This window comes from Nicotiana tabacum, chromosome 15 (genome assembly GCF_000715075.1).
Source record: "Nicotiana tabacum cultivar K326 chromosome 15, ASM71507v2, whole genome shotgun sequence".
In the NCBI taxonomy this organism is placed as follows: Eukaryota; Viridiplantae; Streptophyta; class Magnoliopsida; order Solanales; family Solanaceae; genus Nicotiana; species Nicotiana tabacum.
This window is the reverse complement of record NC_134094.1, coordinates 46,961,578-46,979,315: the sequence shown is the minus strand read 5'-3', so window position 1 is coordinate 46,979,315 and position 17,738 is coordinate 46,961,578. Positions and strand designations below refer to the sequence as shown.

The 17,738-nt window shown below is 35.4% G+C and overlaps 2 protein-coding genes across 4 annotated transcripts; both read right to left on the bottom strand.

Moving 5' to 3' along the window:
- Positions 1–2,465: 2,465 nt before the first annotated feature.
- On the bottom strand, positions 2,466–2,837 carry LOC142169611 (secreted RxLR effector protein 161-like). Its single transcript, XM_075231499.1, has one exon. The coding sequence runs from the start codon at positions 2,835–2,837 to the stop codon at positions 2,466–2,468; it is 372 nt and encodes a 123-aa protein (XP_075087600.1).
- Positions 2,838–8,986: 6,149 nt separating this feature from the next.
- On the bottom strand, positions 8,987–12,597 carry LOC107830305 (uncharacterized). 3 transcript variants are annotated; one of them, XM_016657829.2, is made up of 4 exons: positions 12,515–12,597; positions 11,698–11,897; positions 10,185–10,208; positions 8,987–9,550 (listed from the first exon to the last, which is right to left on the bottom strand). In XM_016657829.2, the coding sequence occupies exons 1-4, from the start codon at positions 12,526–12,528 to the stop codon at positions 9,249–9,251; spliced, it is 540 nt and encodes a 179-aa protein (XP_016513315.1). In that variant the 5' UTR covers positions 12,529–12,597; the 3' UTR covers positions 8,987–9,248. The 3 variants fall into 3 exon arrangements, with proteins under 3 accessions (XP_016513315.1, XP_016513317.1, XP_016513318.1); XM_016657831.2 differs by lacking the exon at positions 12,515–12,597 and adding an exon at positions 11,991–12,494; XM_016657832.2 differs by lacking the exon at positions 12,515–12,597 and adding an exon at positions 11,998–12,494.
- Positions 12,598–17,738: the final 5,141 nt, after the last annotated feature.

Sequence of the window (17,738 nt, the reverse complement as noted above, 5' to 3'; positions counted from 1 at the left end):
CACACCCTTCTTACATACCCCAAGTTCAAAATAGAGGGCTTAGGCTTTCGATCAACATCCCACAAACCCCAAAATAATAAAATCATACTCATAAATGCATGATAGGACATTGCATGTAATCTAAGGATAAGGTCTTACCTCTTTAGTAGTAGACTTGAGAGATTTCCTTCTTGAATCCCCAAGATTTGAGCAAGAGTTTGAAGTGTAGAAGTGATAGAGCTTCTCCTCTCTCTCTAAATTGCTCTCATCTCTCTAAAATATCTGGTTATACCTTCTAAAATAACCCCCTAAGGCCTTATATTAAAATATAGTCAGATTAGAAATTTTTCAAAAATATCTCCCCGATGTTAATTTCGCGACGGATTCCACGGTCAGTGGAACAACCCACAAAATGGTCTTCAAAATTTAGGTTGGGTCTGGTCAAATCCACGATGGATCTGTGGTCAGCAGAATAGATCCCCCATTGCATAATGGACCACAAAATGTCCCTCAAAAATTGAGTTGCTTCTGACTCATTTCACAATGATTCCGTAGTTAGCGAAATAGATCCGCGATAGCATAATGGACCACAGAATCGCCATTTTCTGCAAATATTTCTACCAACTCCACGATGCATTGCGTAGTCCAAAAATTCGTACCGTGGCACATTAGCTTACCTTGGAACCATAAAAACTTAAATTCTTGGTGAACTTTTATGAGGCCTTACATCTTCCCCCGCTTAGGAATCATTCGTACTCGAATGAGGGTTAAAGTCCGCCATAGAAACCCAATATGACACAACTTTTTATCCACTCACCAAGAGGTCCATATTTGGCTAACTCCCCATATTCCAAAAACTTTTGGCAGAGTTTCCCCTGTAATTGGGCCTATCCACCTTTCAGAGAGCCCTAGAAACCAATCCTAACAACATATTCATAAGACAACAATGCACCATATACATGAAAACAACACTAATCATTACATCATAGGCATTACATTGCTAAAAAAGGGCATCTTAGCATAAATTGTACAATTTTGAACATAACTCGTGAAAAGAAAACTTCTGACATTCTTTAAAACACAACCATTCAGTTACACAAACAAGTGAGGTATTTCCTCTTCATTTCTTCCTCGTCCTCCAAGGTGGCCTCTTCGGCTTGATGGTTTCGTCATAGCACTTTGACGGAGGCAATCTCTTTATTCCTCAACTTCTGTACTTGTCTATCAAACAAAGATGGCAACCGGAATCTCCTCATAAGTTAATTTTTCATTAACTTCAATAGCCTCCACTGGGACGATGAGCCAAGGATCCCCAACTACCTTCTTCAACATAGACACATGAAACACCGGGTGAAGGATATCTCTTGAGGTAACTCGAGCCTATAAGTCACTTCACCGACCCTCTACAAGATTCTGCACGGTCCGATATACCTTGGACTTAATTTCCCTTTTTTCCCATATCGCATTATACCCTTCATTAGAGAAACTTTCAAGAATACCCAAGCATCCTCTTGGAACTCCAAATCCCTATGACACACATCCGAATAGGACTTTTGGTGACTTTGAGTTGTCCTCAGCCGCTCCTTAATGATCTTGACCTTCTCCACATCTCGATGCATGAGGTCTGGTCTTATCACTCGTAGCTATTAGTGACATGCTAAAGTAGCAACATTGATTGATACTTCAAGATACAGTAAAAGGTCAAAGGGTGTTCCAATGAAAGTCAATTTTGACTTTCTAGGCCTCACACCATGAAGAAGCAGGGATCTATTCTTTCATTAACCCACTGGTCTCTAAGTACACGTGGTATGAAACACGTGCTATAATATTCTTGCCTTATATTGGTGCATGTGTCTCGTTATATTTTTTTACACCATAGAAAACATGGTCTAGACACCTACAAATGTCTAACCTGAATTTCTCACTTCAATAATCCTCAATCCATCTTCTTAGAGAAAATCGCATTTGGCTTCCAAAACAAGTCATAATCGAATAGTGGAATTTGTAAGTCTGACTAATTGTCAAAACCGACCTTTACAAGTGAATATAACCTCGCATTATCCAAGGTTCTATAAGGTCTCATCTCTTCATGATTCTTAACGTAAGAGGCAATTGCTCGTATGAGAGAGCCAATCTTGCGACTTGTTCGACATACTTTATCAACAAAATATCATCACATGCATACGAGATATAAGCATAAATTCAGTAGTCAAATATTGATGAGCATATTATAATAATAAAGTCATTTTACAATACATAAATATGTTCATATCCTTCGCAAATCAAGAGCTAAAATATTTCTCAAACAAGTCTCTAGATATTGCCTTTGCAAAAGAATCAACTATCATGCTTCACGTAGGAATGTACTGTAAATTTATCTCACCACTTGCTACCATGTCTCTCACAAAGTTATACTTGATGTCAATGTATTTGGTATTGCTATGATACTTAGGATATTTTGTGTATGCAATAGCTACTTGACTATCTCAATATAGAGTCATGGGACCCTGGGAGTTCTTTGTAATATCCAAATTGTCAAAGAATCTCTTCAACCAAACAGCTTCTTGTACTACAGACACACAAGCCAGGAACTCATATTCCATCGTCGAAAGGGTTGTACAATTTTGCTTCTTACTTTTCCATGAAATAGCACCACTATTAAGTAAGAATGCATAACTTGATGTTGATTTTCTATCATTACGGTCACCAGCCCAATCAACACATGTATATCCTTTCAGGTATAAATCATTTCCACTATAACATAGTGAATAATCTTCAGTTCCCTTCAGGTGTCTGAAAATTCTCTTCACAGCTTTCCAATGATCTCCTCCAGGATTGGATTGATACCTTCTAACCATACCTATGGCATAACAAAATGTCTGAGCGAGTACACATCATGGCGTACATCAAGCTCCCGATAACACTTGAATACGGAACTTGAGACATGTCTTCATTTTCATTTTTAGTTTTGGGACACATTTCAAGGCTTAAAATTTCACCTCTCATAATAGGAGTATCCATGGATTTTGCAAAAATGCTCCAAAATATTTTTTATATAAGTTTCTTGAGATAGACTCAATAACTTTTTGGAACGATCTCTTTGGATTTTAACTCCAAGAATATATTTTGTCTCACCCATATTTTTATATCAAATGACTTTGAAAGCCATGACTTGATAGTTTTCAAATACTCCAAATTATTTTCGGCCAATAAAATATTGTCTGGGTAAAGAGAGAGAATTACAAACATCCCATTGGACTTCTTCACATAAATGCAATGGTCTTCATTGATAATGGCGAAATCATACGAGATCACATCCTTGTGAAATCTCAAATACCATTGCCTTGAAGATTGTGTCAGGCCATAAATAGATCTTTTTAATTTACAGATCTTTTTTTCTTTGCCTTTAACAATGAAGCCTATAGGTTATTCCATGTAGATTTCTTCATTTAGTTCTCCATTGAGAAAAACTGTCTTCACGTCCATTTGGTATAATTCCAAATCTAAACGTGCAACAGTAGCCAAAAGTAAGTGAATTGAGGTAAACTTTACAACTGGTGAAAATGTTTCCTCATAATCTATTCCATCTTCTAGAGTAAAGACGTTTGCCACCAATCGTGTCTTGTATCTTTCTTTTGACCCATCCATTTTGCGTCTAACTTTGAGAACCCATTCGTTCCCAATGGATCTATGCCTAGGAGGAATGTCAACTAGATCTCATACTTTATTGGGTTTTATGGACTCTAATTCTTATTTCATTGCTTTCATCCACTCATCTTTTCTAGAGCTTAATAAAGCCTTAGTCACAGATTTTGGCTCATTCATATTTGTGGGAGATACCAAGAAAATGTAATCTTCAATCTCATAAGTACGTTTGGGAATATTTTTCCTAGTACTCTTTCATAGTTGAAATTCAAATTCGTTAGAAGGATTTTTGGATTGAGAACTCCCACTCCCACTCGGATCAAGAACAAGATCTTGATCGATTTGATTATCAGTTGTATTAGAAGACACTCGCTGACTATCTAAGTTCAACATTTCATAAAGAGGCTCTTCATTCTTTACCTCGTCCTTCTTTGGAAACTCATTTTCTAAAAATGTGACATCTCGTGATTCAATCTCAGTAACACTTCCATCCTCTAATTCACCAATGAACACATACCCTTTGGAGTGTTTTGAATATCTTATAAAGATACATTTTTTGCCTTTTGGACCTAATTTACCAAACTTGCTAAAAGAATCTTTTACATATGCATTACAACCCCAAGGTTGTAAATCACTTAAGTTTGGTTTATGACTAGTTCATAGATCATAAAGAGTGGAAGAAACTAATTTAGAAGGCACTTTGTTCAATATGTAGGCTGCAGTCAATAATGCATCTCCATAAAAGGAGAGGTAAATTTTCATGTGCCATCATGGACCTTATCATGTCCAATAGTGTTCTATTCCTCCTTTTTGCTACACCATTTTGTTGAGGTGTGTAAGGAATAGTTAAATGTCTTGTGATGCCCTTTTCACTACACAATTCTTCAAATTATTTTGATAGATATTCACACCTTCTATTGGTTCTGAAGGTCTTAATCTATTTGTCTAATTGATTCTCAACTTCATTCAAATATTTCTTAAAGCATTCTAGTGCTTCAGATTTATGATAAATCAAATAGACATAACCAAAGCGCGTAAAATCGTCAATAAACGTAATGAAATATAATGCATCAAACCTAGCCCTCGCATTCATTGGACCACAAATATCATAATGTATTAATTGCAATAAAAAATTAGCTCTCTTAGCCTTTCCAAATGATTTACGAATAATCTTTCCGGCAAGACAATTTTAAGAAGTTAGCATTTCAATTTTAGAGAAAGAACCTAAATGTCCTTTCTTAGCCAATCTATTCATTTGATCATGCCCTATGTGACATAATCTTGCATGCCATTTAATAACATCAACAACATTATTACTAGAATAACACGCCATAACACAACGGTCAACATAATAATTATACGTATAAGGATTATAATCTAAAATAATAAAACCATCATAACGATGTCCAAAACCATAAAAATATTGTCTACAGTAACCATTGCGACTAAATTTAAAATTAAAATCTAAATCTAGAAGAACAAACACTGAGACTATGTTTCGTCGAATCTCTAAAATATATAGGACGTCATGCAACATCAATGATCGGCCGCCACACATGTCCATTCTGCAAGTGCCTATCCCTTTGCTTCAAGCATTGCATTATTTTCCACATATACATGTCGTGATCCAGGTGAAACTCGACTAAACTCTATAAACGCTTCTCTATCACGGCTCACATGCCCGGTGGCCCCTGGGTCTACAATCCACACAGGATACAATTCGATGTAAAACAGTGCTAGAAACATATATAGTACTTAGAGATGCATTTTGAAATGCTACCTTTTTCAGCTCAGTGAACTCACGTGCAAAATACCCTGGAACTTGGCAATTGTAGTACTTCATCTTACTCCTATCTTTCTTCTTGTAAAACCATTTTTCTTTCTTGAAATTTTGCTTGTTTCTTTTCTTGGAGGATCTTTCTCCGGTCTCCTTACCCTTTCTGTTATTTTTTCAGTTTTCCTTACGCTTGAAGCTTGAACTCTTTGTACCACTTGATTCTGCCACAAAGGCATGAGGTACAACTTTAGTAGCACCAAGACGCTCGTCTTCAAGTTCTACATGACGGGCAACATCAGCAAAAAGTTTGATGTTGTCATTGTGGGTCAAGTTAACCTTCAAATATTATCAATTATTGGGAAGAGACCGGATCACTACCTGAACCTACTGCTTATCGGAGAGAACATGACCAACACCTTTCAGTTGAGAAATCATGTTTGAAATCACCCTTAAGTGTTGCTTGAAACTGTGATCATGACGCTTCTTGTACATATCAAACTTGATTGTCGGTTGTCTAAGGTGAGTAACAGTTGTACCGCCATATGTCTCTTTTAAATATTCCCACGTGGCTTGAGCAGTAGAATATTTCTCACATCCATGCATGAGATCAGCACTGAACTTACAATAATTCCATGTGTAGTGGAATCTTTCTTTTTCCAAATATTTTAAGTTTTCAGATCCCTCCTGTGTTGGGCAGTGTTACCCTCCTCTAGGTGACTCATAACATGGTTAATACTTTCAAAAGCATCATTCTATTCGAGTACATACCACATCTTACGACTTCAAATGTTGTAATTTTTACCATTCAGTTTGTCACCCTTGTTCAAGTCAGTAATGATACTTTTTGATGCCATGTCTGTTACTAGAGACAATATTACAGGTTTAACTCATCAATATATTCTTCAGTCAATTTATGCATGTGATTGCACACCCAAGCAAATTAATTATAATATTAATTGTATATTTAGTATAGAATCAAAATGTCACTAAATTTCTATTCATCATCTATATCTAAATATTTTAATTAATATTAAAATCACTTCTTAGTATGTGCTTAATTCCAAGTCTCAATTGATTACAACACAAAATAATAGATAATAAATGTAACTAGTGAGACGAACAACCAAAAAAAAAATTCAAACTTCATTAAAATAAAACACATAATAACAATTTACATGTTTGCTAGGACATACATATACCAACTGAATACTAACTCTTGCACCTATACGCTAAAAGGGGAACTAGGCCAAATATCATAATAAATATCAATTAAAACTTCACCCCAAGGCTCTCGAAGAGAGTCCGCTAAAATAGTTAACGCTTCCCACTCAGTAATCTCTATGTAATTAGACAATTCAGCTCTTTTTAACTGAAAAATGTGTACATGTTCATGAATGGAAGCATCAGAGCCCATTTTAAATTCCTTAAACTCCCTAAATTTCTTTTTACCTTCCCTTCGCTCAGCCCTGTGATCCCTCAACTCATTTTGCATCGCTCTCGGGACATTCCTGATGACTTTAGGCTCCGACTCTGAATCATTATAGAAGTAAGTCCTGCGACGATGCATCCTTCTATGTCGTCTCCTTCCTAGAGTTCGAGAACTCCCACTTGGAGTAATTCGAACTTATCCCTGTTTAACCATGTCTGAAATAGGACCAAGAAAACAATAAAAATGCGTAGAACCATTCAATGTGACAACATATGTCACAATAACCGGTAGAAGAATCGGGATAACACGGACTAAGACTAGTATTCTAAATATTAAAATATTCAGAGAAGGACTTAAAGAATATATGTGTAAGTCTACATAGACAGTGGTATAATTATTTCCTACAGATTCATATTGAAGTCAAGTGGAGACAACAAAAAAAAAAAAATACACGCACACACAACGGACTTTGAAAGTCACAGCCACTGTTCTTTTGTTATTGTTGACAATGTTAAAGTAAGATATTCTGTCACTAATTTAAGAGAAATATTACAAAAGGTTTCTACATTGCCAATGATACAATAGCAATTTGTACAGGAACACATTTCATATATTGTGTATCAGTTTTAATTAGATAAATGGCAAATGTCTCATTCACGTATAACCACAAAGAGGTGTTGTCTTATAACACTTTGATTTGACATAAAGTAATTATTATTGCAATTTTCAAGAAGGAATGGGATCTAAAGACAGAAAAGTATTAAAGAATACATATACAAGTTCCTCTTCATATTAACTACAAACCCTATGATGGCAGGAAGCCAAAAATTTATACACAAGAGCAGCCAACAATATCGTAAGGTTATACATGTGAATCTTTTTTTATGATTGAAACATACATTGTTACATAAATCGACAGATTTCAAAACAGTGATACAAAATCGATAACGATTTTCTCAACCCAAAAGTAGATTAATATTCAATAGTGTATTCAAAAGACAGAATACAACCACTTACTCTGAAACCAATGATGATTTAATAGTAACAAGGATATCGAATTTGTGTACCTGTTAACAGCAGCGAAAATTTTTACAGAACCTGTTTCAATCAATTGCTCCAATCCGACTTCGTCTCCCTTGGAAATGAAATTCTTGTTCACGAACTAAATAACTTGTTTTTGTTTATCACACTGTGTTTCTTACTTTAGGGAGAATCTTTCACACCCATTCTCGGTTGAGGAAGAAAATATATAAAGGAGAGAGAGAGAGAAAGAGGTGTTTCAAGAAAAAATTGTCACTCGCACAAACTGATCGCACATCCCCATTATTTTAAACGTGCACCAATTTTTTCTTTTATTTATCTATATTTTAACGTCCCTAGGCAACCTCTTTAAGGTTTTACCTCCTCAAAATGGGTAGGGTCAGTCCACATGGGTGACCCGCGACCCAAACCCAATATCCAACACATACTTTGTGCAAGCGTTATCAATTCCCTCTTAATTCCCCTCAACTTCATTTCCTGGATCCATTGATATCATCAACTAGGGCTGTTCAAAACTGAACCGTAATCGTTAACCGAACCACCAAATTGACTTATAGGTATCGGGTTATCGGGGTAATGGTTAGTGAACGGATTGAGATTTTATAATTAACGGCTTAACGATTTGTGGATGGATTACTCAATTTCCTTATCGAATAAACTGTTAACCTGTTAAGAACTTTTATATTTGTACTTTTACCTCTACGTAACTAAAGTACTATTTGAAACCCTATCCTTATCTATAGGAATTTATTGGGAGACCAATAAGGGTGGCATACAGTAAAAGATTTCTGAGAGCAGAGACCAAAAAGAATCTCCAGTCCCAAAAATTATCATCTGAATTGATCTCCGTGGCAGAATGAGCTTAAGCTGCTGGAATTTGAAAGTTATTCTTGTGAGGAAGTGAGTTTCCACGACCCTTTGTTTGTATAGTAGAATCCAGGCTGATATTTTGAAAAAAATTGTATCAGAAATTTTAATATGGCTTAATATACGTTCCATGTTTCTTTTGTTGCATGTGTTATCCGAATTATGTTTTGTTTCCTATTTCTTCTTTTTGTTTAGCGACGAGGACAAAATATTTAATCAGGAATAAGTTTCAAGACAAAAGTTCACCATGGTAATTGAATGCAATACAAAGGTATTGTCTATTTGATTTATCCGATAAACCGTCCGATTACCGCCCGATAATCGCTAATACGTTACCAAAACATTTAGGCCAACCAAACATGAAAAAATTGGAAAATATTTTCCGAAAAATATTTTCCTTCATACCAAACACACCCTTAGTCAATAGGGTGCATATCCACGCATATGGCAGCTATATTTGTACGAGAGAAAAAATTTTGAATGGTTAATTTCCTTGAATAAAGTGTGTCTTCACTTGTCTTTCCATCCCAGCTCAATGGCTCTTATCTCCCACAATGCCGAGAGCTTGCGCTCTTCTATCAATGCAGCTTCAGCCATTTCCCTAGCACCCTCGCATGCTTCCATCCCCATGTTGCACTTCTCCGTCTCTTTTTGGTAATGTGAAGATGCTCTCTTGGCACTCATAATTAGAGCATTGGTGTGTTCCAGATTGTCATCAGTGACATTTTTGTGCAAGTTAATTTCCTCTGACAATAGACTAATAATGTCCTTTTTCATCTCGTCATTCATATCAGGATCATCTTTACCACAGTCTGCATCCACACAAAAAAACATGATGCAAGGGATTTTAAGACGCAGCTGAAAAAAGAGTAACAGAAATAAAGAGCGACTCCACTGCATGCAGTCATTCTGCATTCAATCCCTACACTGGAATGGGTCACTTCCTCTCCTTCAATTCAAAGTCATATACAGGTTGCAATTTTATACTCAGCTTGTCTACAATCTCAAACTATCATCTAACAGAATTACTGATTTCTTTCATCTTTTTTTTTATAACCGAGAAATTCCCCAGGGCCAATAGCACAACAGAGGCAACAGAATTACTGAATTCTTAGGTTCCTAACTTGATAGAAAAGGCAAAAATGGGTTAAAGGCTCCTACATAGTGTGGCATTATTAGTCCCCCGCCAAAGCTATTCATCATACAACTGTGTGAGTAGTTCCAAAATTTCTGTAATTTCGGCAAATAAATTCATAAACTTGTCTGAACAACTTTTTTTTTTTCCTTTTTTCCCGGTCCACTACAACTTAAGAGAAACATATTTAAGCAGAAAACAAAAAACTTCAACCAGAAAACTAAAGATGCAACATTTCACTTTATATCTTGAGATTGTATAATTTTACATAAGACAATTTTCAGGCTTTGAAACAAGAGCAGTGAGCTAACCTTCCAATGAATTGTTGAAGACATCTGCAAAATAACACATAAACCGAAGATGAGTCATAACAGCCAATACTAATATGCATCTGGAACAAAAAATATCACCGTTGCTAATTTTGCATCGCGAGAAATAAGCATTTGCACAATTCCTACTAGTTTTCCACCATAAAAAGGCCCCCCCCCAAAAAAAAAAAAAAAAAGAGGAACTATGGAGAAAAGGCATGATTTGACATTTTTCCTATAAGCCAAAAGAGTTTGGATGGTGGCACTGCAGCATGATTAAAACCTTATTTCTGTTGCTTTGGAAAACTCTAAAGGACTAGCACTGCAGTATACTGAATAATAAGAAATCTCATTATGGCAGAATCAACATTTATATGTAAAGAAATCAATCTAACTCTTCTATTGACTTGGAAGGCTAGACGGTCACTTCTTATAAGCCAAAAATAATTTGGCAAAACTTCTTCCCTGAAGTCTCTTCTGCTGCATTTGCTGATACAAAATTATCGAAACCGAAGTTAGTCGGGTATAGAGAACTTTTCCTATATGCCAACATTTGTTTCAAGATCTAATTGCCAAACTACTAAGATCCAGTTCTCAAAGGAATGATAATCTAAGGGTTGACACGTCATATCAACCCTATAGTTTATCTGGAGAACACAAGTCAAAGGTCTACAATTTCTATCATGATGCCCTCAAAGAACCATGTATTCCTTTTCAAGTGAGAGCCATATGTTTGACCTTTTTAAGTTTGTGAATTATCTTTCCAAGCAATAAGTAATAAATTCAGTACAAACATCAAACTTTACGGTACATTTCACTGCCTTGACTTACTTCCTTTAGGACATTCTATTACCATTAAGAACCTTCATCAGTTGAAATATGTGGTTCCTTCCTATTGTTAAGAAAGGACAAAGGATTCTACCTCATTTTTTACCATGACAAACACAAAAAGATAAACCCCGTGGAGGGTAAAGTGGGGTTCCGCTAAGTAGGCAGCTACAATTTTCTAAATTGGTTAATTTACTAATTAAATCACCAATTCCACATCTTGATGACAAGCACTGCAATGAATGTAAATCATAGGCTTTCCTTTTAAATTGTTGATTTATTAGTACATTAAATCAAAATCAATCAGTGTATATTTTACTAAAGAATAGCACGTGCTCGCTGCAGATAATGGCATATTCCCCTTTTTGGATGGGGAACTCTTCATTAAGTGCCCCCCTAATAAGAAATAAATAAGCATTCTAAATTTACACCTCTAAATGTATTAAACGCTTTGCTGGTTAGAAGCAAGAATTTCAGCAATTACTACTGTCTCAGCAGTTGAGCACTTCAAATTTAAAGCATCATCTTCCTTCATCAAATAAATGCATAAGCGAATGTAACATGCTTCAGAATGTAATGACCCATAATTTTTAGTCACTATATCTCTAATAAAGAAGCATAGAAATACAGGAAAACTAGATACAGGCAGATTTTGTAAATGGAAGGTTATATAAGAAAATGAACAGACCTAAAGGCAGAGAGAGGATGGAATCCTGAGAGCAATCACAAGAACAAGGAGGACATGAAGCCAAAAGAGTAGAGCTGTGCCACAGCCTTGGTGGTCTCACAATGTAAAGAACCAAACACAAACCCAACACAACCAATACAAATCTCACACTACACAGCTTCTGCTCTGATGATGAGTGAGCCATAAATGTAGTTGCTCTCCTATAACAGGAGAAAAAAGCAAAGATTGAACCAATGTCAGATTTCACAGCAAACACATAGGATCAACCACCCAAAAAAAACACACACACCCACATTTTACCAAGGTTGAAAACGATCAAGATTTAACTTTAGTCTTCAACTCCAAACATTTGACAAGTCTGAATAGAAACCCACTTTGAAAAAATGGGTGTATTCGTGACCTCCAAAATGTGTAGAAACAAACCTTTGCCAGAACGACCCGGGGGGGGGGGGGGATGGTGTTATCAAATCTAATTAGGACTTTGGTCTTCTTGAATCTTTTTAGGAAGATAAAGGGTGACCCAGATCCCAAAAAGAAGAGAATAAAATGCTTATAACAATTTTGAGAGAGAAAATCGCCAAAAGGAGATGGACTCCGAGTATGGGGTGAAGAAGAAGTCTCTGCTTTTAGTGCAAGAAAAGGAGTTTTTATCGTGACTTTGGACTGTCGGGGACAAATTTATAATTTAAGGATGCACGGATTTGTTAGACTTCATCTAGAGTAGCAGTAGTAGTAGAAATCCAATTTAAAGAGAAAAAAAAAATCAGATTCAAATTGCATCGGCATATTTGGATGCGAGCACTTTAATTGGACCAACCTGGCACATTGCATGTTTATATTTGTCTCTCCTTTCACTTGCGACAAGTTGCTTTCACCTAGATTATATTGGGGTCAAAATATCTCAATGGAACTTTACATTCAAATTAGATATTTTTGTTATAAATAATCATATTGTGGAGGATGTTCATTCCTCATATATAGCTAGGTTTAGCAAAGCAAGCTTTCAAGAAGGAAAAAGTTAACTTCTCTATTTGTTAGAATGCAATAAACTAAACACATTAGATTAGCGCGTAAATTGTAAAACAGAGAATTTACTTGTAAAACACGTGTTACAACATTTTCTCGATTTTTCCAAGGAGCGTATGTCTTTGTCTCATAAGAAATGTTGTACAGATGATATTTAGACACCATAAATATCTAAATTTGAGTTCATTGATCTACAAAATCATATTTAACTCGCATCTGGCTCACAAAGTAGACTAAGTGAATATTTTTCACCCTAATAACCTTATGTCATTGTTTAAGCGACATTCTGATTTTATGCGAATAGCTCTCAAATTATCCTTATGATAATCTTACTTAAAATCATATCTCATCTCCTCACATCACTAAGATAAGGAGGCGGTTGCCTGTGTGAGAAGGCCAACCTCTTGTCTACCCGACATGCTTATCAAAAAAAATAAAGAATGCACATAACATTCAACAATAAAAATATATATGTAAATCAACTTTATTGATAATTAAAAAAATCATCTTTGCGAACACAGGAAAATGAATAACAAAATAAAGTATTTCAGAGTCTACGCAAGTCTTGAGACCTAATGTGTCTCACAAATGCATCTCTAGGCAAAGGCTTGGTCAATGGATCTGCTAACATATTTTTTGTAGACACATACTTCACATTCACTACCCTGCGTCTAACCATGTCTCTCGCATAGTTATACTTGATATCAATATGTTTGGTTTACAATGAAACTTAGGGTCCTTGGTGGAGGATATTGCATCCTCACTGTCACAGTAGACTAATATTGGTTCAGTATTTTCAGTGATATCCAACAAGTGTTCAAAGAACTTTTTCAACCAAACAACTTCATGTGCTGCTGATACGAGAGCCACGTACTCGACTTCCATCGTAGATAGTGATACACATGATTGTTTCTTACTACTCCATGATATGGCGCCATTACTGAGTAAGAAAATATATCCTAAGGTAGACTTCCTTTCGTCTAGATCTCCTCCATGATCAGCATCACTGTATCCAACTAATCACAAATCCTTGCTGCTTTGGTTACAAATGGCATAATCAGCAGTTTCCTTCGGATATCTCATGATCCTCTTTACTGCTTGCCAATGTGTTGGTTTGATATCTACTTACCAAGCCAATTGCTTGACATACATCATGTCTAGTGCACACCATAGCATACATTAGACTTTTGATTGCGCTCCTATAAGGAACTCGGCTAATTTTTTCTGTCTCTTCAGAAGTCTTAGGACACATCTGACTTCCCAAGGCATGGCCTTTACTGATAGAAGTATCAATTGGGCTACTGTTTTGCATGTTGAATCATTCAAGAATGTTTCTAATGTAATTCTCTTATGAGAGATACAATAGTTTCTTTGGACGATCTCTTAAAATCTTAACTCCAAGAATATATGCAGCTTCACCCATATCTTTCATCTCAAATTGGGATGATAACCATGCCTTTATCTCGGTTATAAACTCCTTATCATTTCAAGCTATAAGTATGTCATCTGCATATAATGTTAAAATCACAAGCTTGTTCCTTATTCTTTTGGTATAAACACAATGGTCTTCATCCATCATGGTAAAACCATTAGATACAAGAACATTCTGAAAGCGTATATACCGTTGTCTTGAAGATTGTTTGAGGCCATAAATGGACTTCAAAAATCTATAAACCTTTTTTTCGTCGCCTTTTTCAATGAAACACTCAGGTTGTTCCATATAAATTTATTCATCTAATTATCCATTGAGAAAGGCAGTCTTTATATCCATCTTATGTAATTCAAGATCCAAGCTTGTAACAATAGCTAGAACCAGGCGAACAGAGGTAAATCGTACAACATGCGTTTTATTTCTTCTCTCCGCAATACCATTTTGTTGTGGAATATTTGGGATAGTCAACTGATGAACTATTCCCTTTTCATCACATAAATTATTTAAATTGGGTTGATAAGTATTCATGACCACAGTCAAATCGAAGAGCTTTTATCTTCTTGTCTAACTGATTTTTCCCTAAGCTCATATAGCGTTTGAAGCAACTTATTGCTTCTGATTTGTGGGAAATTAATAAGACATAATTAAAACGGGCAAAGTCATCAATAAATATGATGAAATAACTTACTCCATACCTAGCCATAACATTCATAGGCCCACAGATGTCTGAATGGACTAATTGCAAATGATATTCAACTCTAGTCGCTTGACCAAAAGGTTTTCTTGTAAATTTTTCAGCTAGACAATTTTCACAAATGGACAATTCCACAGGTTCAATATTGGAAAGCAACCCTTGTTTTACTAACCTTTGCATTCTTTATTGGCCAATATGACCAAGTCTAGCATGCCTTATGTTTACATCACTATCATATTTTTGTGAAGAAACAAACATAGAAAAACTAGCATTATTATTAAATAAATCATAATCCAAATCCATAATAATTAAACCTCTGATCACATGACCAAAACCAAATAAAGTTGAACCAAAAGTCAACTTGGCAGAATTTCCATGACAAAACAAGCCAAATCCTAGCTTCAGCAAAACTGAAACTGAAATAACACTCCGGCGAAATGTTGGTGCAAAGAGAACATCATGTAGTATTAGGTCTCGACCACCACACAGGACTGACTTGCATGTACTGATCCCTTCAACAACAACTTTATTCTTGTTGCCCACATATATCCACGTTGCTCCGCATAGAACTCGTCGAAATTCAACAGAGACACTGCATTCATAGGCTATCTGGTTCGTTGCTCCTGAGTCTACAATCCACAAAGGACTAGATTCAGTTAGAAAAATAGAACTATAAACACCAAGTTCACTAATTCGAGCATCGTGAAATAACTTTCTAGGAGGCTCAAAGCAATCTCTGGCATAGTGACCCTTTTGTCATAATTATAACATTTCACTTTAGCAACTTTGACATGTTTGGGACGTCTATTCTTACCTGCAACTGTATAATCAATAAGATCTGCACTACCTTTGTTAGCATAAAATAAACTCATATCAAGAGTTCCCTTTAAATATCGCAAAATATGCTTAATCCCATTCCAATGTCTCCGAGTAGGAGAAGAGCTATATATTGCTAGTAAATTAACAGAAAATGCTATGTCAGGCCTTGTAGCATTAGCAAGATACATAAGTGCGCCAATTGCACTGAGATAGGGTATTTCAGGACCAAGGAGTTCCTCATCCTCTTCTGGAGGTTGGAACGGGTCCTTATTCACTTCAAGTGATCGAACAACTATTGGTGTACTCAATGGGTGCGCTTTGTCCATGTAAAAGCTTTTTAAGACCCTTTCTGTATAGACAGATTGATGCATAAAGATAATGTGTGCTAAATATTCAATTTGCAGTCCAAGACAAAGCTTTGTCTTTCCAAGATCTTTCATCTCAAATTCTTTCTTAAGATATTCAATTGCCTTTTGGAGCTCTTCTGGAGTTCCAACGAGATTTATGTCATTAACATAAATAACATGTATAACAAATTCTAATGACATTTTCATTATAAAAATATATGGACAAATAATATCACTTACGTAACCTTCTTTTAGCAAATATGCTCTGAGACGATTATACCACATGCACCTGGATTCCTTTAAAACGCACAAAGACCTTTTGTAATCTGATCGAGTACATTTCTCGAGACTTTGAACTATATGCTTCAGGCATTTTAAATCCTTCAGGGATCTTCATATAGATTTAATCAAATGAGTCATATAGGTTATGACTTGTATCTAAATGGCATGACATCTTCAAGTGTCTAGACTGCTGGTCCGATCCTCACAATCTTTTACAATATTATGCGCTATATTGTATCAAATATATCGTCGACGATCATTTCAGATTGGTTCGCAAGCGACATAACTTGTTGAGATCTCATTACTTTCTTTATTTTCAGGTACCTGAACTTCTTCAGGAGTTTCATGAAATGTTATGTCGTGGGCTCTTCTAGAGCTTATTTCCTCCTTATTATGATCATTTGCTCCTATCCTTTTCAAGGATTGTTACCATTGGAACCGATTTGTCTACCAAGCTTCATGCGTACAGTAAAATCCATCCTTCAGGGACTTTAATTTTAATAGGAGCATTTGCAGTTGAAATATAATATTTAATTTTGGATCAGCAAATGCTTCTGGCATTTGACTTGAATTATCTTCTGAGTGAGGATCATACTAACGATAATTCGATTCATATAACATATTTTTGAACTGCTTATTTCATCCCCCTAATGTTAGAAAAACTAACATATATCCCAAATCTTCTTTGGAAAACCCATCTTTGTGCTTTGTGATAGAGAAATTAATCATATACCAGGCATCAAAAGTTATTAGATAGAAAAAATATTTGGTTTCTGATCCTAAACCAATTGTGAGGGGATGACTTATCATATATTGTTGATCTGATGCATACAAGTGTTGCTATATGCAATTTAGAAAATCTTAGACCAACACATGAAACTTTGTTCTCATAAATAATAGTTTAGCCATTAATAGGAGGTATTCAATGCTAAACCAACTTGGATATAAATTAGCATTATCAAGATGAACTATCTTGATTTCATAATCTGAAAATTATACTCTTAATTAGGAAAAGCAATTTCAAATGCCAAACTGCAGGTTGACAATAAACATACATGTAACCATCTCATATATGCATCTATAAGTGGTTCACATGATAGGTGAATGAGCCCATATTCACCTTTTATATATTTCAGAATCAGGGGTTTTAGTCCCAACTTTAGCTGGTATAATCAATTTATTATGAGAACAAGCAAAATAGAAGAATTCTTGAAGAATCTTCTAGTTCTTCAGTATATGCTTATCTGAATTCTCAAATAGCTCATTTAAAAATGGCAAATGAAAACTTCAAGTTTATCATGGCATGTGCTATCTCTTAGTAAACTTCTGGTTTACTATGACATAAACTTTTGCATTAGTAAACTTCTGGTTTACTGTGACTACTTTTATATAAGTAAATTTCTGATTAAGGCGGGTAACTTCTCATATACATATTATTTTA